This window comes from Carassius auratus, chromosome 16 (assembly GCF_003368295.1).
Source record: "Carassius auratus strain Wakin chromosome 16, ASM336829v1, whole genome shotgun sequence".
Lineage (NCBI taxonomy): Eukaryota > Metazoa > Chordata > Actinopteri > Cypriniformes > Cyprinidae > Carassius > Carassius auratus.
This window is the reverse complement of record NC_039258.1, coordinates 7,831,595-7,857,843: the sequence shown is the minus strand read 5'-3', so window position 1 is coordinate 7,857,843 and position 26,249 is coordinate 7,831,595. Positions and strand designations below refer to the sequence as shown.

Sequence of the window (26,249 nt, the reverse complement as noted above, 5' to 3'; positions counted from 1 at the left end):
ATTGATTTATTTGTGGTTATAGCTTTTAAGAGTATGATTATTTAAAACAATGAAAATGTTGCATCCACTTAAGTAACAATGGATTATTTTTATCATAGTTATAATGTATAATAAGTCATGTATCTTGCTATGTTACTTATGCTACTTTACAGAAAAACAAAGACCACTTATAAATAATAATAATATATTTTTTTCTCAAACAGCCATAAGATCTGACCATCAAAATAAAATGTAACTCAATATATAAATGTAGTAGATTTACAATGATATTCATTGTGTGTTATAAATAATCATACTCTTAAAAGTTATATCAGTTTTATCAGGGTTGGAGCTAAACTCATTTAATATTTAAATTATAAACAAATGTACAGTATAATGGTGAGTGATGTCCGAAAAAGAAGGTTTCCGCTATCTGCTTCGGAAGATGCTATCAGCTCACAAAAGTTTCTTATTCCTCCCCGCTGATAGACGCCCACTAGATCTCTAAACTCTAAACAGTGCCCACCATTTCCTCTAGAGATGCACAGATCACTTTTGCACCATTGGTCAGAGTGAGCGAAACTTATTATTTTGCAAGTGAAAAACAATGTTTTGCAACTCGTAGCAGCAGATTCAAGCCGTTGTCGTTACGCAGTTGTTGTTTATGCTAGAAAAATCATCGAAGCAAAAATATACTGTACATATGTGTAAGAAAACATTCTACAAGTGTGCAAATCTCATTGCAAGAATTCACATACTGATTGCGGATGTACAAATTTTTTCCGTGACGAATGTGTTTTGCACCATATTCACTGCAGCAATAGTAGCAAAACGGGAGCCTAAGTGTTTCTTGATTTGTGATTCGTAGAATAGGATTTGTGTACCTGCGGTGGAGAATTCGAGAAGCTGTAACTATTGTGTTTGTGGAAGAGTAAAAAAAAAAAACTATCAGTTTGCAACTCTTGTCTGTGACTTCAAATTTACTGGTACACATGTGTGGCTATTCTCTACAACTACAAATTCCTTTGCCACAGACGATCAGTTGTTTTGCACCAAAAATACCTTCATAGTGGCAGCAAGTCACTGTTAAGTGAGTCATTTAAAGTGTTGATTCATTCAGGAATGAAACACTATCACATTGCTCAGAGACGCATAACAGTGCTGTGGCTGTTTGGAATGATTTTTGTTGGAGAAATAGAGCAAAAACAGGAAATGTGGTGTCTAAAACATAAGTATCTTTTTATTAACTACTTATTTATTGAACTGTTGTATAAAATTAATATCACATTTATAATCATGCTTACTTTTGGTGATAAAACGGCACTTCTCTTGTGATATTAACTATATGAATTTATATCAGTATATACATTTTCTGCCCTATATTTTGAATTATATGATCATTCATTTTAAAAGACAGATTCATGCAGTGAAAGAACGCACTCTAAATGCTACTAGACTTCACCACATACTATATGTGTTTTGTTTGCTTTTCTTGATATACTCGATAATATCAAATCGCACATCGTTAAAATAACGGTTATGATATTACCGCACACCCCTATAATGTTTAGATTTTTATAATGCATTGTCTTTTTATCGATCCACCAGTTCACATTTAAAGCTCTGCATGTTTGCAGGATAAAAACATTGGTCGATTTTTGCATTGGTCTGAAATCTGAACAAAACAACAGTTGTATTCAAATTACACATTCATTCTCTTCCGGCAGGTGGAGCGTTTGGTAGAAATATAGAAATATGTAATGGCAGAGTGCAAAGCAGCGCAGCATCGGACTTTGACCTGCAGCGCTCGTCTTTATATCATGAAATCATAGCCTTTTGAAGTTTAATCATTAATCATCATGAAGCCACATCGCAACACACACACACACACACACACACACACACACACACACACACACACACACACACAAAGAAACAACAATTTTAAAGGGCTGTGTTTGTAGAAACCCATAACATATAAGTTAATCTTTTTATTACATATGTTATTCACATAATTATTTCTCTATTGCACCACTGTATTAATATTTGCAAAAAATTGAGCAAATAATTACAATAACAGCATGTTATTTTTCAACCACCGATACAAATTTGTAACTACATTAAGGATTTAAATAGCCTCCGTTAACACGTTAAAAACTAAATGTAATGCATTCCGAAGATATTGCACGAATTCAAACGTAATAATTTTTACAGGTAGTCTTACAAATAACACGATTATGCCTAAAGGTAAAGCATTTGTAGCGAAGCAATTCTTTATTCCAGACTGAAGCAGCTGTGTACTTCAGACGGAAATATCTAATACTTAAAATAAAGTCTGCCATAATGCCACAAAGTGCACTAGAAGACACTCACCCATGCTGCTGCTTTTGCTTCCAAACGCGGGAAAAACTTAATGACCAAACAAAGCGCCGCGGACGTGCAAAAAGAGTTTATGTATCTATTGAATTAACTCTTTCAGTGATAATACCACAGGGAATTGAGAGATGATACTTAAAACCAAACCCAGGTATTCGACTGCAGAATAAATAGATCAATGTTGTTTGTCACCTAGGTCTCAGGAAATCAGCCCACAAACAGGAAACGCGGCCCCTTTCTGGGTTATTTTTGCCTACTGCATAACTTTAGCTCATTCACAGGTTAATAACCTTGGTTAGCTCTGCAGCTGCTATACACTTTTTTTCTTTTCCGTAGCAGAAAACAAATCGCCAAACTGCAATGTTAAAAATCGGATATTTCCATATTTATAGTAAATCTACAGCTTTTCAGTAATATTCGCAATTCGAAACTGAATTCTATCAATTTCTGGATTTGAATTAAGTTATCAAGGGTGAATAACTAATTCCAATATCAAACATTTTTACAGCATGTTCAGGTTTAAAACATTTTAATGAAAAGCAAGCCTATAAACGTATACAGAATGTGGGATTTATTTTCTGAATCTCTAAATTCTGAATGTTTTAAGTCCCACTGGCACCTATACACAACTTCAGGTTTACATTTTAATTAACTTTCATTTTAGGTATCACGGTGGATAAACATTAAATTTCCAAAAATGGTTTAACTTAAAAATGAACAATCAAATCTTCAGTTAAGTTATCTGAAAACAATTTGGTGGTGCTACATCCCAGAAAAAAGTTACAAAGTTTAGAAAAATGTATCTAATCTGTTAAGTATTCTTTGTGTGAGGGCAAAAAGTCAAATATAGTCAGAATCAGTCAAAATTATTTTTTAGAATTATTTATGCTTTGTTACAAATCAACATCCTGCTCTGTGCTGTCACTGTCCTGTATGAATCACTTTTACATAACATTCAGGTAATGCGCATTCTCTTCAAAATAGAGCGCAAACTTGAAGGTACAAGTTTTTAGGAATCTGAGTGCAGATGTTGATCTCTGGCGGGCAGTGTGGGAAACCTCTTTCTGTCCACATTAAAACAAAGCAGGGAAGCATAGGGAAAAGAGAGGGCTTTATACACAAACTGAGTTTATTTACATTTTATTCATTAGTCAAAAATGCGAAGTCACACATATAACACTTTTACCTCAGATTTGACAGTTTCATCAAAACAACATCCAAAAGACCCCCAGTTATATGAACTCCCACTTACCTTCATGATCAGACTGTTTACATAAAGCCCCACTATTTAGTACATGTAAATTACATACAAAATTGTTGCAGCCAATGGAGATGAAACCAAAGTAAGCCTTTAATGTCTTATTGAATGTCAATGAATGACACCCGGAGTGTAGTTACACCATCCTGTGGTTGCTACGGTAAATTCAGATGCTGAAATCAATACTGAATATACATACTGATCCCACTCCATTCACTGCTGCTGCAATGCTAAGACTCTTTAGCACGTCTTACTGTTTATTCATTCTGGAAGAAGTTAAATAACCAAAATGGAAGAACTTTAAGACAGTCTGAGCCTGCTACCAGCCCACATGCTGAACTTTAGAACAGCCATAATGTAATAACAGACTCTGTAAAGCTATGAAATAAAAGTTGTATTGTTCTGTAATGGCCTATCTAAATTCAAGAGCTATAGTAATTGGTTACTGAATTAAACCATTTTAAATAGCTCTTAACCAAACAGCCTTTGAATGATTCTTGAGATTATTATTTTCTTTTGCCTTCTGCTTCTTCAAATGGTTGATGCAAGCTTTGTGATACTCGACCTCCAGTCAGGCATATGTGCAGACGACATGCAAAGCTGATGACGAGATTTATATCACATCCACTGTGAGAGTATGACAATCGTGTAGAGGCATTACAGCTTTGAAATGACAGACTTAAGCAGGTGCAAAAATGCTGATTTGCTTTCAGAGGATGTCGAATTGAAACAAATAATATCGGTCCATAAACCAAAAAAAATCCTAACACTCTGGGAGTTATTGGATCATTTTATGCTAGTGAATAAACAAAAAGAACAAACAGTAGAAAACTTTGCAAAAATCAATCATGCAAGGTCTATCCTGTAAATCTATACAGTATTTAGAATTTAAAAAAAATATTTTTACATTTTCACTCCACAACACAATAGGTAAATTAAAGTAGATGTAAATTAAATATTCAGAGTGACATTCAGTCCAAATAGGTTTCCTTCCGTTCAACTTCACAATGTCTCTGTAGATCAATTATCACCTGTTTGCAGAGTCCGTTTGGGAAGTGTTAGCATCCTGACCAGATTCTGAGAATTGCTCTTGTTCAGAGTTGTGTGGAGGAGTCTCTGATTCAGGGGATGAATGCGAGACATCTGTGGACTCACTTGCAATTTCCAAACATTCATCAAATCTTTCCTTTTGTTGGTCTGTGTTTTTTATTTCAATTGGCATTACATCTTTATCATTTGTTTGACTGACTTCTTCATCCTCTGGCTCCTGTGTCAAATCAATTTTCTCTGTTACTTGGTTCACTTTGTCTACAGTGTTTGCATCCATTGGCTCTTCTTCTTCTGAATCAAGTTCTACAACTTCAGGTTCTAGAGTGGCCTCCGACAGCTTATTTAATAGCTCCAAAGGTGAACCAGGCAAATTTGTATGTGCTTCCTGATAAGGAAGCAGGCGAGCCAAGCAGAATGAGTGTTGAACAAATTCAGGCCTACCAGAGAAGCAAGACATGGCCTCTTCCAACCAGGATACAAGAAGCTCCAACAGAGCTTCACGCTGAACCCCAGATGCACAATTGATAGGTCGTTGTGCCCAACGAGCTAGAAGTAACCTTTGCAGCACAGGACGTACACACATCTCTAGAGGTTGAAGTCTGCTTGTACAACCAGCTGGAACTATGGCAGGGAATGTTTTGCTGCCACTGACTGCAGATATGATACTCTCATATGTTTGGCTATGATGTCCATCCATAACCAGCAGAGCATCATTTTCATTCTGTGAGTCGAGATGCTGCTTCCACACTTTGGTGGCCCAAATTTCAAGCTCTTCCGCTGCAGTGAAACCTTCCTCCTTGGTCATAAGTAGGACTGAGTCTGGTGGGCTTCTGTTCAGCACTTTTGTGCTCTGACTTGTGAAGAGCACTGCAGGTAGCATTGTACCATTTGCAAGCATTGAAAGGTAAATCTTTAAGAAGGGCTTCCCAAACCCAGTAAACTGAAAAGCAGTCTCTCTGTTTATTCTGGTATTTTCATTCAGCATTTTAAAGTCCACAAAAACAGAAAGCTGGTCCATAGCACCAAAGACAGACTGTGAAATGTTGTTTGTCTTTATTTTACTGTGCACCAACTCTGTGTAGCGATGGCAGTTTTCCTCCATGGCATTAGGGAGTTCCCGATCTACTGTCAAAGGGGTATCCAAGCCCAATTTGTGCAGCATCATGAAGCTCACAGCCCACTCGTATGAAATACGGAAAGAATTTATCTCATTGGTTTGGCTTTGGAGCTCTGAAGCTTTTTCAAATAGTTTTGCCTCATTGATTGGACGCTGCTGTTCCCGTTGAGTCAAAACCCACTCAACAAGACGATCAACGGCCTCTCCACAGCTTGTGCTGCTGCATTCATTTAATTGATCTTCTTTGTCTTGAAGCCAAGTCTTGATAAGCTGAGGTTTGGTGTCCATTTCTTTAGCCGCTTTCTGGACCCCGGAGCACAGTGCAAGGAGTAGTATTCGACGCTGATGAATAGACAGAGTCTCCTCTCTGTTTTTCACAGGTTGAGTAAGTGTATTGGTTACGGTTACCTCTACCTCCTCTTTAGCCTCGGTTTCATGTGGCATGTCTTCATCACTTTCAGTCTTCTCAGAGTCCGAGTCAGTATCTTCATCTTCTAGAGGGGCCATTTCCTGGTCCATGTCTTCATCAAGACCAGCATCGGCGCCACTTGAGATTTTAATGTTGGCTGAAGGTCTGTTCAAGCCTCTTTCCAACATTTCCGTTCTGTATTTAATTCCAGAGTCTGTGCCTTCCCTGGAAGGAAAAATAATGGGTCACTTTCCAGTATCTGTACAACATGTGGCAACTTAAAATTTGCTAACTGAAAAAAGAAGCCATTTTCACACATTACTGTAAGCTGCATAAACTACATATTCTTCCATAATTTTTACATTTAAATTTAATAAAAAAGGTGCATGCAATAACTAATTCTGAAATTAATTGATCAATTTGGTGTATCCAAATTATTTGTTCCATTTTCAAATTTATCTACCCAAGGTTGCCATTTTTAATCAAACGGTTGGTTTCTAAAAGACTTACCTCTTGGTGTCAACGAATCCCACTTTTGGGTTACCTGTAGAGGAAAATACGATAATTAATTCTAACATCATTTATAATAATCTATGATAATGAATATAAACAATGTGTTTGTTATATTTCATGTTAAAAATATATAATACAATGCATTTCAAATCACTTCAAATAAATGCATGCCAATTAAAAAAGTGTTTGAAAATGATAAATTCCTTAATTTTGTGCACATTTGATAAGGGGATAAACATTTGGAAATCCATTGATTAATATTTAGTGTCAGCATTTGAGCTTTATAACCTTGGAAATTAGGTGAGAAACCATGGAAGTCCCAGAAGCAGCAAGAACGTTTGCACAGATTCACATGGCACGCTGTGCAGCCATATACACTCTCATGACGCATGTTTTTCAAGTTGCAAACTTTACATCTCCTTGTCCTACGGGTGATTTTGGCTAATCGATGTCTGACCCCTTCTTGCATGTCCGGATTTTCTTTTTTAACAATCTGTTGCTCAAGCATGCTATCGTGGACCTGGTTCTGGCGAGCAAATCTTGCGGCACACTTGGCCAGCTGGTACCCTAGACGTTTACGGTAGATGGCCTGCGAGAAATGTCCCCCCTGAAGCCACCCTGGTGGATTGTCTTTGCGGGTCTCCCGTAGGACAATGAAAGAGTTGATGATGCTCAAGTTGACAAGGAACCAAAAGAGACGCCGCCAATTGGTGTCGAGAACGAGGCCGCCGAGTTGGTTGCACGTCAGGAGCTGATTACAGATGTCGACACCACGCATGTTGTCTTGGAGCAACTTGAAGGCCTGAGGTCTTTCAACAGCACAAAGCTCTCCTATCTTAGTGGGAGATCTCCTCCACACCACATCCGGATTGCCTGCACTAGCATTTGTCGAGAGACATACCAGCTGCTTGTTGTCTTTCCATCTGGTGGCGAGAAGTGGGGCGAATTCATACTGTTGGAAATCTCCTTGATTTTTCAGTATAGGTTCATCCCAAAACTCCTTGGGCAAAATTGGACTTTGAGGCAAGACGGAGCTGGAGCAGTATGTTCCAACATCATACAGCTCCTTCATGAGTGGCACAGACACAAGTGAGCTGGACAAGAAGATGTGGTGATGTTTACCCTCGAGGCCCTCTAAGAGTTGCGATACAACCGTTTTTCCCAGGTCTTTGTTTTTCTCCTGATGCGTTAAGACCAGTAGTTTATGGCAGTAGCCTGACTTTGAGTCACACAGTAGCCATATCCTCGGCTGGTTATTTTTACTCTTCACCTGAGCTATTCCCTTGTCATGGCTCGGTAGAAAAGCTTGATCAACTGTCAGACACTTGTTTGGCCTGTAGGCGTCTCGCATGCTTGTCTGCAGGATGCTCAGCATGGGCTGAAAAAAGGACAACTTGTCAGGACTCTGGTTATCGTTTTCCACAAGCATACTGCTCATTCGGATGTGAGTGCCGATCTGTTTGAAACGTTTGACAGACATGGTCCTGTAAAAGAGCTCCCATGTTCTGGAGCCATAGCGGCCATGGTGATGGTCCCAGGACCAGTATAACTCTGGCTCCCCCAGGCCTTGAATGCCCATGAGGATAGAGAGTCCAAAGAAGCCTTTGACCTCCTCTACAGACACCGGTTTCCAGGAAGGGTCCCCCTGCCCCAGAGAGCAGCAATAAGAGGCATAGGCATTGGTCTCAAAAACAATCTGCTCAAAAAGGGTGTCGGGAAAAATAAGCTGGAAGTAGTCAAGGACGTCGCTATTCCTGGTCATTATATGCTGCGGGCCACAACTCTCCATGAATTCTGGCACAGTTCCTTCCTCTCTGGGCACACTCCACTGCTTCATGGACAACCAGTCAGGCTGTGTCCCAACATCACTAGCTTCATCCCCTTGTGGACCCTCCACCTCCTCCTCAACCTGGCAGAACTCAATATCTGTCTCCAAACACTCTGTAGGGGAGGGGAGGGATTATAGGAACACAGAGTTAGTCTTCTCCTTGGTGTCTTTACCATCACCAATAATCCATTTTATAACACCATGCTCAATGTACATGTGGTTCTGATAGGTCAGTTAGCTTTTGAAAAAAGAAAACAATAAGCAGCTCAGAAGCAGCAGATAATTCCCCGATGGATAGTCCTTGTTGTTATTCATTTGTCATGTTTCTAAATTAATCCACTTAGGGTTTTTTTTTTGTATTCCTTCTGATATTCTCCAGTTCAGGTGGTGTGCTGTAGGTTTTGTGTAAATACTCATTTACTCATCCAGAGTGCTCTCGCAAAGGCTTGCCTGTAAATCCTGTAGAGTCACACCAATTTCAAAGGCCCACTTTGTCCATTTTGACAATGGACAGCTTGAGCTCATAGTCCACACCTGTGATTTGTTGTAGATCACATTCTGTGGGCTATTACTCAAGACTGGCCACTTTGCAAATGTTGTAGGCATATCTGTAATGTTCGAGTGTAGCTAATAATGCACGGAAAAAAGTATGTTAAAATGATCCCTCTTTATTGTAGTTGTCTAATCTACACAATAAATATCATTCAAGCTGTGAAAACAGTGTGTAAAACAAGCTTGAAGATTAACAGTTGGCAAAGGTTGCACACGATGTTAAGACGCTCGGATGTTAGAAATCTACTGTCAATGAGTTTGATCCTATAAAGATCTGAATTGATAAGTTCATAGTAGCAGTGTATTTCATGATACTATTAATTAAGACTTAATTAAGGCTTCACTTGTGTCTACAGTGTATTATTACTATAATCATGCAATTAATGACACCTACAATAGAGTTTGATGCCCTGTTACTACAGGAGTAAGAAAGCAGAGAGAGAAAAGCAAGCATGCAGGTAGGGGACCATGCAGTAAGTTTTTAAAGACTCAGGAAAACATAGATGTTTTATTGTTCTACTAAGTCGGAGAACACCCACCTTTACGAGTGAAGATACAGTAGGAGTGAGAAGGGAACTTAATGAGATGTTTGGCCATCAAGTTCCCTAAAGCAGTGGAGTATTCACAACCTGCACAGCTCAGCTTAACACCACTAGAAAAGAGCAATGAAACAGCCATAAGCAACAATTTCAGACTGTATACAAAACAGAACTCAAAACTGATAATATATTACCTTGGTGGCCCCTTTTTAGAAGTTTTTGGGACTCTTCCAGGAACATGATTGCTGAAATTAATAAATGAACTGCCATCAGTATATTGTCACATTGATTATCTGCCATTAAAAAAAAAAAAATACTAAACTAATTTGACCTTCAGTTTCACTTACTTGATCATGTGGTTTGCATAAGCTCGAGAACAGCAAGTGCTATAGAAGCAGAGTGAGCAGTGAACATAAGTAGGGTAGTGATTCGCAAAGTCTGGGATGTCAAAAGTGCACTCCACACACTTATGTCTGCCCATCAGTGCCCTGGAGAGAGGAAAAGTACATCCTTCAAATTTCTGATTTCCAGTTGAAAATAATCAACATATATGTTAAAATGCAGTCTGAGCTTACCTCTGCTCTTGAAACCTGGATAAGAAGTCAAACATCTTGCTGACCTGTTTCTTCCCAGGTCCATGTCTTTGTGATTTCTGGTCACCACTACAAGCTTGTGTACTGCTATTACTATTTTTCTGAATGTTAGTGGAAGATTTTGAAGCTGCCTGACCTGGTGACTTCTTAAGCCCAACATATGCCCTAATGGTTACCTGGAAATAAGGAGATAACGTAAAACATTCATAAAATACTTTGTTGCAGCCGACAAGTTACAAGTTACAACTAGTTTTCAAGTAAACAGACAATTATTTTACTTTTGTCCCAGGCTGGAGTCCCTCCAATTCACAAGGCTTTCGGAAAGTCCTGTGGTGATTGATTTTATGCTCAACTTTATCTTTTGTGAACAGGAACTGAAGACGGCATTTGTTACAGTGGTAAACTGTTGACTTCTGTAGAAAATAAAGAATGTCATATAATGGCTCAAAATATTTGTTAATGTATGTTGGGTCAATTGGTAACAACAGGATTTTTTTTTCTTCGAAATATTAAAGCAATGCATCCATTTAGATCTCTTCAGAAGACTATAACATTGCCAGGAATACAAAAGAGAGCATGTTGAATATGTGTTTGCATGCAATTTTTCATTTATGCTCACCTGGTGACGATTATAGTGCTGCTGGTAACTGGTGGAATGCTTGAAAACCTTAAGACAGTACTGGCACAGGAGGTGGCGAGTATCCTCATGCCAAGTACGAAAGTGGTTAAACACATCCGAGTAGAAGGAGGAGCGGTATTCACACACCTGAAAGTATCAAGACATTACAAACACTACTACTATTATAAGCCGCATTTCCACTGTCTGGCCAAACGGTAAGGAACAGTCACAGTTATATTTTCCCTCAAGCTTTGTTTGGCACAGCAAAACCATTCTCAACCTGGAATTCTGTGTTGCAGGATTTTTTACTTGTTTGGCTATGAGTAAGGTAAACAAAAATATCTGATAATTCTCCATAGCATGGCTATTATTTACATTTCATATTGTATGTAAACACTAGTGATACCAAGGAATCAACTGGCACATCTGTATCACGAGCACCACAGTGGATAATGATACCACATCTGTACCGCTGAGCTGGATCATCATGGAATGAGAACAGTTTGGCACGACAGTGGAAAAGCAGCTATAAATGGAGACTGGTAAAATGATTCATCCAAATTATTTTTTCTCAATTTACCTGGCACACATAAGGCATCTCTCCAGGTTTGTGGGTGTTCTTCATGTGCTGCAGGAACACTGGCTCACTCTCAAAGGACCACTCACATATTTTACACTTGGCTGAACAGAAAAGCATAACAACCACTTAATCAAATATAACTAACTGCAGTTTTTGGTAACTAGCAAATCCAAATCAAAGCAAGCATGAAACATTTGTCGGTCAACAGAAATTAAACATTTACTGTCACTTAAGTAAACCAAAAAAATGGTCACGACAACATGCAACATCCAAATACAATTAGTGTTAAATTGACATTATGTGGAACTAAAAGCCTTATGAAAAAAGGATATGAAAGTTGGCTGTTACAAAACCATTTTTGTGTTTGGACATTACCCCAGTGGTCCCTTCATGTTTGAATTTAGTCAAATAAACTAGTGCACATATCAAGAGTGTGTGTCGGTTGAAGAAGCTATCTGCATATTCTCGTACCAGCATAACCTGTCCTGCAAGCTTTTTTTATTTTTTTTTTGGTTGATAACAAAAAACTGCACAATTTACATTTTGGGACAAAGAGTGGATAAATGAACAACTTCTAGAAACGAAATGTTTAACTTTATCTGTGCCTGTATGACCTGATTCTCTGTGAGGAAAGCTTCTAATGTTGCTGGTGTATAAGAATTTCAAAAAAGTGAGAAAAATTAAAAAAGAAGTACTGGTTGCACAGAAATACTGGTTGGCAGCGGTGTTGTAGGAAATACTAATGTAAAATCCAATGATTTGAGAACAGTTGCATAAGGATACATTTTGATTAAATAGGGACATCCTTGATTAGAATTAGGGATGCACCGTTTGACCGGCCATAAATCGGAACCGGCCGGTTTTTGCTTAAAATACGCGATCGGCAATCGGCCGGTTTTTGGTTTTCTTTAGGCCGATTTTTTCCGGAAGTGCGGCCACGTGCACAGACTACATTGTAATCGTTTGCTATGTCATTTGTGTGGAAGTATTTCGAAATCTGTGCGCAGGACACGGGCAGCCGTTCAGCCATAGACAGTAAAAGAAATGGACACAGCGACCCCATTGGAACTCAATTGAGACAAATGAAGCCCATTTTTTAGCGTTTTTTAGCACTTCCGTTTCTGACGCGCAGACTCAAACGAAGCTTGACGACGTCAGCAACCTGTCTGCCAGATGTAAATCTTCTAGTAGCTGTGCGTGCAAACTGCCATCGTTAATCTTGCAGAGACGGCGAGCTTGAGCGGGGAGTTCTTTGTCGTGAGTGAGCAGGAGTAAGTATTCTGATTAATTATTTTGTATAGTATTTTAAAATGTAACGCCAGTACGCCATATTAAGTTAATTGCCTGCGAGCTTCTCCTCCTGTCTGTACGGTAATGCGACAGAGAGCCGAGTGGTTATGACGCAATCGTTAGCCTGTTTTTTACAAAAACTGTTTATACGGGGCCATAAGGTAACATAGAAGGTAATGGAGCCCTTTATACATTGTCGTGTATCTTTAGAAATAAATAATGGACAAACAGAGTCTTTAAACGCCTCAGATGTAAAGCTATTCGCTGTCAAAGTGACGCCAAAATGAATGGGAGTCAATGGGAATGCTAACGCAAGTGAAGTTCTGCTACAAGATGGCGGCACCCAGCCGACTTCAACTTCTGGTCGAGTTCCTTGCCGCCTGCGTTCAGCACTGGAAATGCAGGGCTTCATGTCTGAGGCACAGATAGCAGGAAGCGATCGGCCGTTGGTGTACAGACGCACAAATAAGGGTCCCTTTTCTGCACGCACTAAAGCTGCGCGAGCTTACTGTTACCAGTCCGAGCCCTGAACGCGAGGAGACCATGAAGAGATGGTCAGATCAACTTCTCACGTGTTGGATGAGAAACGAAACGGACTAAACTGTGACGAAACTTTTTTTTTTTTTTGTAAAGTGGAACTTGCATACACGTTTGAAAAGCCAGAAGTAAACGAAAGTAGATTATTTTCATTTTACCTTAAAATTACATCGACTTAATTTGATTTAAAAAAATCACCTGCTGTAGCACACTGAGAAAAAGTGTTTCATTCATCCAATTAAAAAAATTTAGGGTAATGATTCACATCTATATTTTTTTACTTGAGAGAATAGTTATTTATTTACTCTTCATTGGCTCAAGTGAAAAAAATATAGATGTGAATCATTACCCTAATTTTTTTTTTATTGGATGAATAAAAACACTTTGTATCTTTGTTTTATTAACACCAACATTATTTGATTTTAACATTTAGGAATAATCTATTTATATAGCATACTTTTATTTAGTCTGTAAATAAAGACACTTGGTAAAGACCTTTTTTTATTTAAAACCAAATTTAAAAACTAAAATACTGAATGCTGATCAAGAAACATCTTATTGAATGTGTGTTGTTTGGATTGTAGAACTATGCAGTTATTGCCTTTTAATTTCACATGGTTACAGTTAATCTTTAAATTTAAGGCCAATTCTCTGTAGTTTCAACCGAATTCAAAAACAAAAGCTAAATGCTGATGTATGTAATGTAGCTGTTAATTTCAGATGGTTATAGTTATTGTTTTCAATAGCTAAAAGCCAATTTGGTATTTAATAGGCCAAACAAACATATTGTTTATGCACACTTTCCTTCTTTCTTGTTTGTTGCTTAAAGATAAAAAATTAATAAATAAAAAAATCGGCCAGTTAGTTTGTAAAAAATCGGTATCGGAATCGGCCATGAAAAATCATGATCGGTGCATCCCTAATTAGAATGTGTCACTGCCCATTTACATGTTTAACTGGAATAATATATGGATCAAACATATACACACACATACATACATATACAGTACAGACCAAAAGTTTGGACACACCTTCTCATTCAAAGAGTTTTCTTTATTTTCATGACTATGAAAACTGTAGAGTCACACTGAAGGCATCAAGGGCTATTTGACCAAGAAGGAGAGTGATGGGGTGCTGCGCCAGATGACCTGGCCTCCACAGTCACCGGACCTGAACCCAATCGAGATGGTTTAGGGGTGAGCTGGACCGCAGACAGAAGGCAAAAGGGCCAACAAGTGCTAAACATCTCTCGGGGAACTCCTTCAAGACTGTTGGAAGACCATTTCAGGTGACTACCTCTTGAAGCTCATCAAGAGAATGCAAAGAGTGTGCAAAGCAGTAATCAAAGCAAAAGGTGGCTACTTTGAAGAACCTAGAATATGACATATTTTCAGTTGTTTCTCACTTTTTTGTTATGTATATAATTCCATATATAATTCCACATGTGTTAATGCATAGTTTTGATGCCTTCAGTGTGAATCTACAGTTTTCATAGTCATGAAAATAAAGAAAACTCTTTGAATGAGAAGGTGTGTCCAAACTTTTGGTCTGTACTGTGTGTGTGTGTTTTTATATATATATATATATATATATATATATTTATTACACACACACACACACACACATATACACATATATACATATACACATATATATATATACACATACACACACACATATACACAGAACATACATAAAAACCCTTACAGACCCCTAAGATGAATGAATAAACTGAAAATAGTTCTTACTAGATGACTCTATAGAAGTGTGGACACTCTCCAGGTGACACTGAAGACGAAATGGTGTTGGAAAGCGCCGGAAACAGTGCTGGCAGGATGTGTGTGTGTCCATCTCCCCATTTTGCTGCTCCAACTCAACATGATACTTCATATGATTCATAAGTCTGCAAGGAGAACAAACATTAATAATTGCACCATTCTAGAATTAATCATATCTACTGCAATTAGACATACTGTATTTTTTGGACTATAAGTCGCACCCGAGTATAAGTCGCATCAGTCCAAAAATATGTCATAATGAGGAAAAAACATATATAAGTCGCACTGGACTATAAGTCGCATTTATTTAGAACCAAGAGAAAACATTACCGTCTACAGCCGCGAGAGTGTAGACTACAGAAGCACTGAGCAGCATAGAGCGCATTGATTTTCTCTTGGTTCATGTCAAATTAATTTGATAAGTCGCACCTGGCTATAAGTCACAGGACCGGCCAAATTATATAAAAAAAAAACGTATAAAACTTATTAAAAAAAACTTATTGTGCGACTTATAGTCCAGAAAATACGGTATATACCCATAATTCCCATCCCAACTTGACTGTCCATCAACATACCTAATATTATTCTTTAGTCTCTTGTTACAGGTGAGGCATTTGAATGATAATGGTTCTTTTGAGTTGTCCATTGGTACATAAACTCGATTCCCTTCAAATGTGCCATAGTAAAAATCATCCACCAGCATGACAAGTCTGTTCTGGGTATCTCCGGCCTTTGTAGGTGGGCTATCCAGCTTGATACTGGGCATAGCAGAGAGGCTTTTAGGTGGTGTGGCTGGAGTGCTCACAGCAGTTGAAGTACTGCTCGTGTTAGTCTGGGCCAGATCTGGGCAGCAGAACTAAAGGGGGGAATGAGATTAATTGACCACTTTGAAATTACTAAAACACACTTATATATAACATACACATATAATGTATATTTATAATATAAGATCAGGCCCTCTCTTTTTTGAACATGCAACACAACTCCTGGGTCAAGCTCTAGTTCTATCCAGGCTGGACTTAAAAATGTATCTTTAATGAGCTGAAAAGAATGCATGTCACACCTCTTTTTAATCAATTTGCACTGGCTACCAGTAGCTGCTCACATTAAATTCAAGGCATTAATGTTTGCCTACAAAACCCCCACTGGCTCAGCACCCCTTTACCTAAATTTATTACTTCAGATTTATGTGAGGCACAAAATCCCTTTCACAGACTTTTTCATTAACTGTTCCCTCCAGGTGGAAATGATACATCAATGTATCATTACGAGCCACAGGGTATCATTTGCTTTTGTTTGTGTATGTTTTTTTTTTTTATTGTATGTTTTAGCCATGATTCCCATCCACTTGCATTATATGACTAACAGACTGCAATGGTCTGTTTTTAAAATCTCAGTTTTTGTTCTAGTAAATAAACAAGTCACCTACATCTTGGATGCTCTGGGGGTAAGCAGATAAACATCAAATTTTCATTTTTGGGTTAACTATCCCTTTAATGAAAGAAGTTTGAAACAACAGGACTCTTCCTAGAGCTGCCTTCTGGCCAAACTGAGCAACTGATGGAGAAGGGCTTTGTTTAGTGTGGTGACCAAGAACCTGATGGTCGCTCTAGTTGAGCTCCATGATCATATGTGGATAGGAGATTCTCTGGTCTTATGAACCATAATTCTAAGCATAATTTTTGAAGGAAACCAGCTCTCCTCATCACCTGCAGAGTACTAACCCAAAAGTAGGGGCTGTTTTTCAGCGGCAGGGACTTAGGTACTCAGAGTAGACAGAATGCTCAGTGCAGCAAAATATAGATAGCCTTAATGGAAGCCTAATCCAGAGCATTCAGAAGCTCAGACTGGGTAGAAAGTTTACCTTCCAAAAGGACAAACACACAGCAAGAGTGGCTTATAGACAATTCTGTGAATGTCCTTGAGTGGCCCAGGCAAATATTTTTGCAGAAACCTGAAAATGTGCCTCTGCCCCCATCCAACCTGACAGAGCATGAGATAATTGCCAAATGCTGATGTGCAAAGATTGTCGCATCATACCCAAAAAGACTTGAGGCTGTTAAAGTTCTTCTGCGCTATATATATATATATATATATATATATATATATATATATATATATATATATATATATATATATATATATTTTTTTTTTATATAAATGTACAAATTTGTGACAATTCTGTTTTTGCTTCGTCATTTGGTGAATGGAGTGTAGATTGATATGGAAAAAGGTGTCATTTAAAGCAGTTTTACATAAGGCTGCTTCATAACAAAATGAAAAAAGATGGCACTGTATTTATCTTATATATATATATATATATATATATATATATATATATATATATATATATATATATATATATATATATATTAAAAAAAGTAGCCTTCTATTTTTTTTCTATTCTATCTACTTCATTTGCTTTGTGTACATAAAAAAAAAAAACCTTGCTACCTGTACTGCGTTAGGCTAACCGAGACTTCAGACTAACCGCAAATTCATTTGCACTTATATATTGTTGCTCTTTTGTTAGTTTTGATTGCTTCTATTGTCCTCATTTGTAAGTTGCTTTGGATAAAAGCATCTGCCAAATGTAAATATATGAAAAAAATGAAAGTCGGAAATACTCGGAATTGGTGCTCTGCATTTAACCCATCCAAGTGCAAAAAGCAGCAAGTACGGAACACACACACACACCCGAAGCATTGTGCATCTATTTGCTCCAGCGCCTGGGGAACAATTGCCTTGCTCAAGGGCACTTCAGCCATGGGCGTTGAGGGTGGAAGAACGCTGTTCATTCACTCCCCTCAACTACAACTCCTGCCGGCACTGAGATTTGAACCTGCAACCTTCGTGTTACAAGTCCAATTCTCTAACCATTAGGCCACAGCTGCCCCTTATTATACATGTGTATATCTTCAGAAAGTGTATACTTACACACATATGACTCCGTAGAGCCTCAATCATTTTGAACTGAGCTCCACAACGAGTACAAAAATGACTAGTTGTTGATGCTGTTGTATGTGTAATAGGGATTGCTACAAAGAAAAGAGGAAAAAAAATAATTCGATTTTATCAGCATGGCTCTACTCTAATATGGAACTATCATAGTAGCTATCACAGATGCAGAACAAAAAGCTTACTTTGGACAACATTTTGTGTCATGACAGGTACAGCAGATGAAACAATAGGGCCATTGTTGGTCTTCTGATTGCTCATGACAACAAATGTCTGCGCTTGAGCCCCACCAGGAAGGTTCACGGATTTCACAAGGTTCATTATATTTTGCATGTCCAATGGTCCATTTCCTGGCTTTATTGTCACTGTAAAGAGAAATAGTACAATTTTAGAACTGATAATTGCAGTTCTTGATGCTGATTGGTCAATGGAGTCATTAAAGAAACAATCCGAAAAAACTCTCCTAGAGTTAAACAATTAAGTTTTACCGTTTTTGAATACATTGAGCCGATCTCTGGGTCTGGCGGTAGCACTTTAGCTGTAGCTTAGCATTGATGATTGAATCTTATTGGACCATTAGCATCTTCCTCAAAAATAACCAAAGAGTTCTGATATTTTTCCTATTTAAAACTTGACTCTGGAATCAAGTTCTTTGATTATTATGCCGGATATGAGAGTATAGTTCCTAGCCGTATAGGCCTAGAAAATCACAACTTTTTATTTTCCGTCGGTCTCAGAAGTGTCAAGTTTTAAATTGAAAAAATATCAAAACTCTTTGGTCATGCTGACGGTCTAATCAGATTCAATGATCTATGCTAAGCTACAGCTAAAGTGCCACAGCTAGACCTGGAGATCAGCTGAATGGACTCAGAAACGGTGTAAAAAAATAAAAAATAAAAAAAGCTGTGTATCATGTATTTATCACTTTAAGCTGTGATAAATACACGATATAGTAACAGTTATAACAGGAACTACCTTGTTAACATAATTTAATCTTGTGAACGTTAAATATGCAAAGCATTTTAAGTGCAATTTTAATATCATTGAGATTTAAATCATTATCACTGTTTCTTCAAATTAAAACTACAAACCACTTTCTAAAAAGAATTCTGAAATAATGAATGAAAACTGTACTCAACAGGAGCATCTTACAGATTTTAGTCGTGGTTCGTGCTGCAGAGGGCTGGGTAGTTGTTGTAGACGACATGGTGGGTAGAGAATTGGCTGCAGGAGGGGCGACTGCTGTTGTGGTACGAATGGTTAGAGTAGCAGGTATCTGCACGGTGCTAAAAGTGCTGGGTGTTTGTGCTCTGTTTGCAACAGGAGCTCCAGTCCTCATTTGAGCTGGCTGGGTAATTATTTGGGTTGCTCCAACAGCTGGTTTGAAAATTTGTGTGCCAGGTGCTGAGAATACATGTAAAAAAAAATTGTTAATCAATAAGCAACAACAAAAAACTCAAGTTTTAGGAGCACATTACCATACCTTGGACTAGTGTAATGGGTCGAACAGTCTGGCCCTGTTGGACATTCAGTACCAAACTCATTGGGCTCTGGCCAGGCTGGATATTCTGGACAGGAAGACCCTGAATCATGCACAATTGGAAACGTGTTGATTGATAAAAGAAAAGCTGAAATGATCAGAAATAAACTGGGATCTATGAGGTGGGATGGTAGCACCTGTGTGGTAAAGTAAATCGGCTGACTGTTGGCAGCATTGGCAATCTGAGTTGTGCCAGGCAAAAGAAACTGTGACAGAGCCACAGTGCCGAGCCCTCCTCCTCCCGGCGCCAAGATGACCTGCTGCCCTTGCACTGCTTTAGGAATTTCTGCCGGGACAGCAGCAGGAACTACACGTTGAGTCACTAAAAAAAAAAAAAAAACATTTTCATCAAGATGGTGCCATTGGCAATGATGTACCATTTTTGTAGTTTATATGACTTTATGCTTCCAGTATTTGACATGGATTATGTGTAAATAGTAAGAATTTCAGTCTCTACATTACACAAAGTGTATAAAGCATACACGGTGTAAATATAAGGACCACAAATGAATTTTTATTATGCTTTTGCCATTTTAAAATTGAACTAATTCACTTTCATGAAATGCAAAACAGCAGCCAAGATATTATACCTAATTTGTTTGTGTTTAACAAAACAGAGAATGTTAGATGGGTTTGGAATAACATGAGAATGAGTAAATAATGACAGAATATTCCTTAAATGGGTAAAATAACTGATAATCACTCAAAAATGCTATAAGGAACAAATGCTCACATGTATTTGTGATCAGTGGAACCGTGTTTGCTGTGTTCACTAAAGATGGTAGTTTTGGGATCACCATGGTTTTAGGCTCAGCTGGAATATCAACCTTCGCAGTGGGAGTTGAAGACACTAAACAGAGAAGAAGGCAGGTTTTATTTAGCATAATGATTTTTTTTTTTATACATTTAACTATAGAGGTTACAGAAAACCTATAAAATTACACACCAGTGGAAGTACTACTTTCAGCATTTCCCCCAGAATCATCCATTGAATTTTGCTGTTGCCATGGTTCCAGCTCCTCCTCCTCACACTCCATAAACAAATCCGCATCCATGTTTCTGAAATATAAAACGTTTGTTGTTGAGCTAAACATTTGAACAGTAAACATATGAAACAGTAAACGTGCCTTTACATTAAGACTAAGATGAAAAAGATATAATAATACTATTATTGCCAATGGCGTTTAGTAAAAGAAGTCTGGAAACTTTAGGTTTAAGTTTTATTTTGGACAGGTGAGTGACATGTTTAAAATGAAGACCCTCACAATATTCACCGGACTCTGACAGCATACAGCTCCGACCGGTTTCAACGTCAAGACTGGCGTTTATATAACCATCTCATCCTGCAAATGACACAAAAAAGAGTGAGTAAACCACATTTTGTTTTTCATACATTAGTAAAATATGAAAAAAGATGGGTCTGATATCCAGCGCGCCACCGTGACACATAAGAAAAGCCCTCAGATGTGTAAGTACGCGCAATGTGGTTTCATCCAACCGAAACGAGCTAAGAGAAAAGTAGTTCCTGTACCATTAGATTCAGTGCGTGAGACTGGATGATTTGACAGACATAAACGAAAGCATAAGACTTAGGTTTGTGTACAATAACAATAAATGGGGTTAAAATTCAAAAGTGAGTCGGAACGAGAGCCAGCTCGACGTTTATTACAAATACTCGGTCACAAATTATGCCGCAACCCCCCTCGCGCGGCGCCAACCGAGTGCGCACTCCGCACACTCTGCGCACATAATATACGACGGTCATCGGATGCGTGAATTAAAACGCAAATCCATCAAAAATGATCGAATTTATAAATAATACTCACCGGATTGTAGCGCATATGGAAATATGCTCGATGTGATATATTGAAAGAACACAAAGCCTGCCGGTACGTCACAGACGAGACGAATAAGTGCGCTAAATGGGCAGAGGTTCTGCTCTTTCTGCGTCAGCGATTGGTTGATGCACCCAAAACGCCACTTCCGGTTTTGGATTCTGAGCACTGATTGGCTGTAATCTCTGAAATAAGGAGGAGTGGTTACTGGAACAAGAAAATGGCTTCCTTCCTTGAAACGACAACGTTTTACACTGTTTAACTTACTGCTGGTTTAATAATGGAAAGCAGATACTGTTGTTATTTTATTCATTACTTTGCTGGTGTTTTACAGATAATCTGTCAAGACCATCATAGATTAGTCTTTTTTGAACAGAATTATTGATGTTCTATTATTGAACACTGAAAACATCTCCTATATGAAAATATTGGCCAAAAATGAGCATATACAAGCCCCTTAGATGCACAAAGCACTGATAAGTAATATAGGAAACAAAAACCTGTACTTTTCCAGAACAGCTTCTATTTTTTTAAAGGTGCTGGAACAGAATGATTTTAAGACATTCTGTTCCGAATGGGCGGTCTTCCCAATGTGGGCGGAACATCACAGATCAGTGTTTACTGCTCTACTGCTCAGACTCACTGCAACGATGTTATTGAATATGCAGCACAAAATATTCGACACGACCAGTAAGGACCGAATCCTGAACCAACGACTCTAACTAATATGTTATTTTAATGCATCAAAAACATACATCTAAACCTGTTTTCATACAGTCTATGATCTTAATTAGTGTACTACGAGTACCGAACAAATGACTCTTCTGAACCGATTCTTTTTATTGTCTTGAAATCATTAGAAGGAGCCAGGCAAAACACAGGTTATCTATTTCACCAACCTGTACAATGTTGTAAAGGCTTGTGTGGGACTTATGAATGGTTCTTAATATGGTGTTATTTAAAATAAACTCTTCGAATTTTGTAGTAATCTAATAATTTTTTTATTGTTTTAAATTTGACCTAATCCATAGTTAAAATAGGTATTGTGCACTTTTGTCGCCTCTAAAAACTTTGAAAACCCTTTACAAAGTAAACACTATTTGCAAAAAAAGTTATTACTATTATTATTAGTATTATAAATATTAAATGTATTTCTGTTGCGGTGGAAGGCGTGAGGGCGTGTACGTTCGTGCGTAACGTACTTACGCCATTTTACATTTTTCATGCATAGATGTTGCATTCGTGTTAACAAACTCACCCACGGAAAAAATAAATAAAATAAAGTGTATTATTGCCATTTTCAATACAAGGCCTGTTTTACAATTTACTTGAATATTACTAAATCTACCATCTGACCACTAATAGTCATGAGAGAAACGTCGGATAAACGTCAATTTTAAAACATGGAGAAATCTGCTGTTCTAAATGTTTATCTGGCGCGCATAATCAGCCATTTGGCGAAGGGTACAGCAGGTACTAAGCTGTTGTTTAAGTTGCTTAAGCCCTATATATAGCATTCTGCACAGAGACGACACAATGTGACATTCTTGATTTCGTAGACGAGGGATGAGGGATAAAGTCACATCATCTGATCGAGTGAATTATGGCGCTATCATCGCGCTGGCCGCAATCAGTAAGTTACGTGTTTTGTTTGACGTCTTTAGAACCTTTATTAGAACCTTTGTTTAAAATAAAAGGCTATTAAAGGCTATTAAGTTGTTTAAAGCAATGATTTATGAAATATATAAATACTATCATCTAGCAATTAAGTGTTAAATAAAAAGCGTATAAATATTCTAAAAGATTTCCATTTAAAAATGCAGTTATTTCGAACATTCTGATAATCATAGAATCCTGAAATGTATGTTTATGATGCTGAAAATTCAGCGTTGACATTACAGGAATAAACAACACACACACACACACATACACACACACACACACACACACTCACACACACACACACACACACACACACACACACACACACACATATATATATATATATATATATATATATATATATATATATATATATATATATATATATATTAGAGTATTTATTATTATTATGCAGCCTTGGTAAGCCCAAACATTTGAACAGTAATGTGTGTTTATAATAATAATAATAATAATAATAATAATAAATGCTACAGATTTTCAAGATTCTACAGCCCAATATGTGTTTTAAATTCTTTTAAGCATTGTTTTAATGGTTCCATCTCCCTTACAGGCTTCATGCTGCTGCGGAAATGGATAGCTGGTGGTGTCTGCAAAAGCTGTGCTCGTCTCGATGGAAAGACGGTTGTGATTACCGGTGCTAACACTGGGATTGGCATGGAAACAGCAAAAGATATGGCTCGTAGAGGTATGCCATATTATTTAGGACCACATCTATTAATCCCCTTACTTTTAACTTGGAAATGTGACTATGTGTGCATTAAGGGGCTCGGGTAGTGATGGCCTGCCGAGACCTGACTCGTGCCGAGAATGCTGCAGAGTATATTCGACGCTCCACAGGAAATGGCAATGTAGTCATCAGACACTTAAATCTGGCATCTCTGTATTCTGTCCGAGAATTTGCCAAAGAGTTCATAGCAACAGAGGAACGACTGGATATACTTATAAACAATGCAGGTGAGTCAGACTGTCAACACAGTCTGATTTTATTCTTAAAAGCAAGGGGTCCAGAGACAAATCTTAAAGTCCATTTTTTTCTGACAGGTGTTATGATGTGTCCAAAGTGGGTCACAGAGGATGGCTTTGAGAAACAGCTGGCTGTCAATCACTTGGGACACTTTCTTCTGACCAATCTACTGTTGGGAATGCTAAAGAGATCCTCCCCCAGCCGCGTAGTTAATTTGTCTAGTATTGCACATGTTGGTGGTAATTTCTTTTGATTAAAAATCTGAAATACTCAGAATGTTAAGATTTTAAGATATAAGCATGTTAAGATTTGAAATTAAGACTTTTTTAGACCAGACTACATTATTTCTTTGCTTATATATATGTGGAAAATACACCACAATTTACTATTTGATAAAAATGCAGTAAAAACAGTAATATTATGATGTGGTCCTGTGGCTCAAGTGGTATAGCACTGCGTTAGCAGTGCAAGGTTGTGTGTTTGATTCCCAGGGAACACATGTTAGGTAAAAACTTTAGCCTGAATGCACTGTAAGTCGCTGTAGATAAAAACGTCTGCTAAATGCATACATTTATTTAATTAATATATATATATATATATATATATATATATATATATATATATATATATATATATATATATATATATATATATATAATAAATAAAAGTATGTATTCCTTTACTAAATAAAATCTTACTGATCCTAAACTTTTGAACAGTAATTTAGTTGTTAAAGTAAATATGTTACAAGGATGGAAAACTTTGAGTTTCCATATACCATATTTGATATATCCATATTTGTCACTGTTTTCCAACAGGAAATATTGAATTTGATGACCTGTTCTTTGACAAAAGGCCTTACAGTCCTTTGCTCAGCTATAAACAGAGTAAGCTGGCCAATGTGCTTTTCTCTAGAGAGCTTGCACGGAGAATAAAAGGTAAGATATACTGCAGTTTTTGGTATAGGAAACAATTTGCAATCTAATTATTAAACTAACAAAGTTGTTTAGTTTGAGCAAAAAGTAAATAGTATTCTATGTTTTAGTGTTCTGACTTGATTAGTTTTGTCACATACTGTAATTACATGAATACTCATAGGTACAGGGGTCTCCTCGTACTGCCTTCATCCAGGAGTGATTCGAACAGAGCTGATTAGGCATATTCTGGTACAGTACCCAGTGCTGAAGATTGTACTGTCTGTGCCTTGTATTCTGCTGATGAAGACTCCTTGGCAGGGTGCTCAGACCTCCATCTACTGCGCTGTCACTGAGGGCTTAGAGAGCAAGTCTGGCTGCTACTTCAGGTAAATGCAATAATTTGTAACTTTGTCAGTCATTTGTAACCTCAGAATGTCTTGTGCATATGTGTTTGTGCAGTGATTGTGCTGAAAAAGACCCTGCACCAGAAGGAAAAGATGATGAAGTATCAAGAAGGTTGTGGGAGGAAAGCGCTCGGATGGTTGGACTAAACAGCCGCCATTGATACGTCATAGTACTACACTCTTCCTGACTGTAAGCGCTCCACCTAGTGGTGATACCTGTCACCCTAAACTCTGACCAGAGGTGGCCACAGATGTGAGTGAAGTCGTGACAGAAATAGTGTCAAGGCAAATTACATGATTTGCATCAAAAGATTATCATTTATCAGCCTTTTTTCTTTTCTTTTCTTTTTTTTTTTGGAAAAGGATAATCAAGAAAAAGTCTCAGAGAATTTAGATGCCTTGTTGTGTTTTCTAAAAACAAAAAACAAATTCACATTCTTATCATCTGTACATATGTCAGATATATTAAACACTGATTTAGGGAAAGAGCAAAAAGCAAAACATTTTTTTTTTTTTAACCATCCAGCACTGAATTAAGTTTTATCAGAAGCTTTGCTCTCAGGATTAATACTTGATGATGGGATATTGCCCATTCTAGCACTCTTTACACTGTGTCTATATCTTATTAGAACAAAGAAACTATAGCTGTATCGTGTTCAGAATGTGCATACCTATTTAAATAGATTGTATTTATTATCATTTATATATACTGTAGCCACTAGATGGCGTTGAAGATCCCCTCCCTAAATTATGAAACTGTAATCCCTTCACAATGGAGCATTGCAAGTCTATTGAAAAGAAATAAATGATGTGATGGAAAGAAGCAGAGACTGAATCACATGATCGCCTTGTGATGTGGTTGTACATTTGCAGTTATGTAACAATTACTATACAATCAATATAAAACAGTCCAGCTCCTGTTTTTCTTTA

At 37.6% G+C, this 26,249-nt stretch overlaps 2 protein-coding genes across 6 annotated transcripts in view; one reads left to right on the top strand and one right to left on the bottom strand.

The window, feature by feature from the left end:
* The window catches only part of LOC113115970 (methanethiol oxidase-like), a 9,211-nt gene extending 6,621 nt beyond the window's left edge, over positions 1 to 2,590 (bottom strand). The window contains exon 1 of one of the 2 annotated variants that reach the window (XM_026283738.1): positions 2,353 to 2,590. In XM_026283738.1, the coding sequence (XP_026139523.1) occupies positions 2,353 to 2,356 (4 nt within the window). In that variant the 5' untranslated portion in view covers positions 2,357 to 2,590. The remainder of the gene's footprint in view (positions 1 to 2,352) is intronic. The other variant, XM_026283739.1, reaches the window with a different exon arrangement.
* LOC113115971 (retinol dehydrogenase 13) overlaps positions 1 to 26,249 on the top strand; it is a 27,125-nt gene extending 876 nt beyond the window's left edge. For 2 of the 4 annotated variants that reach the window (XM_026283741.1, XM_026283742.1), the window contains exons 3-8: positions 23,585 to 23,719; positions 23,797 to 23,988; positions 24,076 to 24,237; positions 24,817 to 24,936; positions 25,097 to 25,301; positions 25,375 to 26,249. In XM_026283741.1, coding sequence (XP_026139526.1) covers positions 23,590 to 23,719; positions 23,797 to 23,988; positions 24,076 to 24,237; positions 24,817 to 24,936; positions 25,097 to 25,301; positions 25,375 to 25,480 — 915 coding nt within the window. In that variant the 5' untranslated portion in view covers positions 23,585 to 23,589 and the 3' untranslated portion in view covers positions 25,481 to 26,249. Of the gene's footprint in view, positions 1 to 20,796; positions 20,881 to 22,839; positions 22,985 to 23,584; positions 23,720 to 23,796; positions 23,989 to 24,075; positions 24,238 to 24,816; positions 24,937 to 25,096; positions 25,302 to 25,374 lie in introns of those variants that run through there. The other 2 variants (XM_026283743.1, XM_026283740.1) reach the window with 2 other exon arrangements.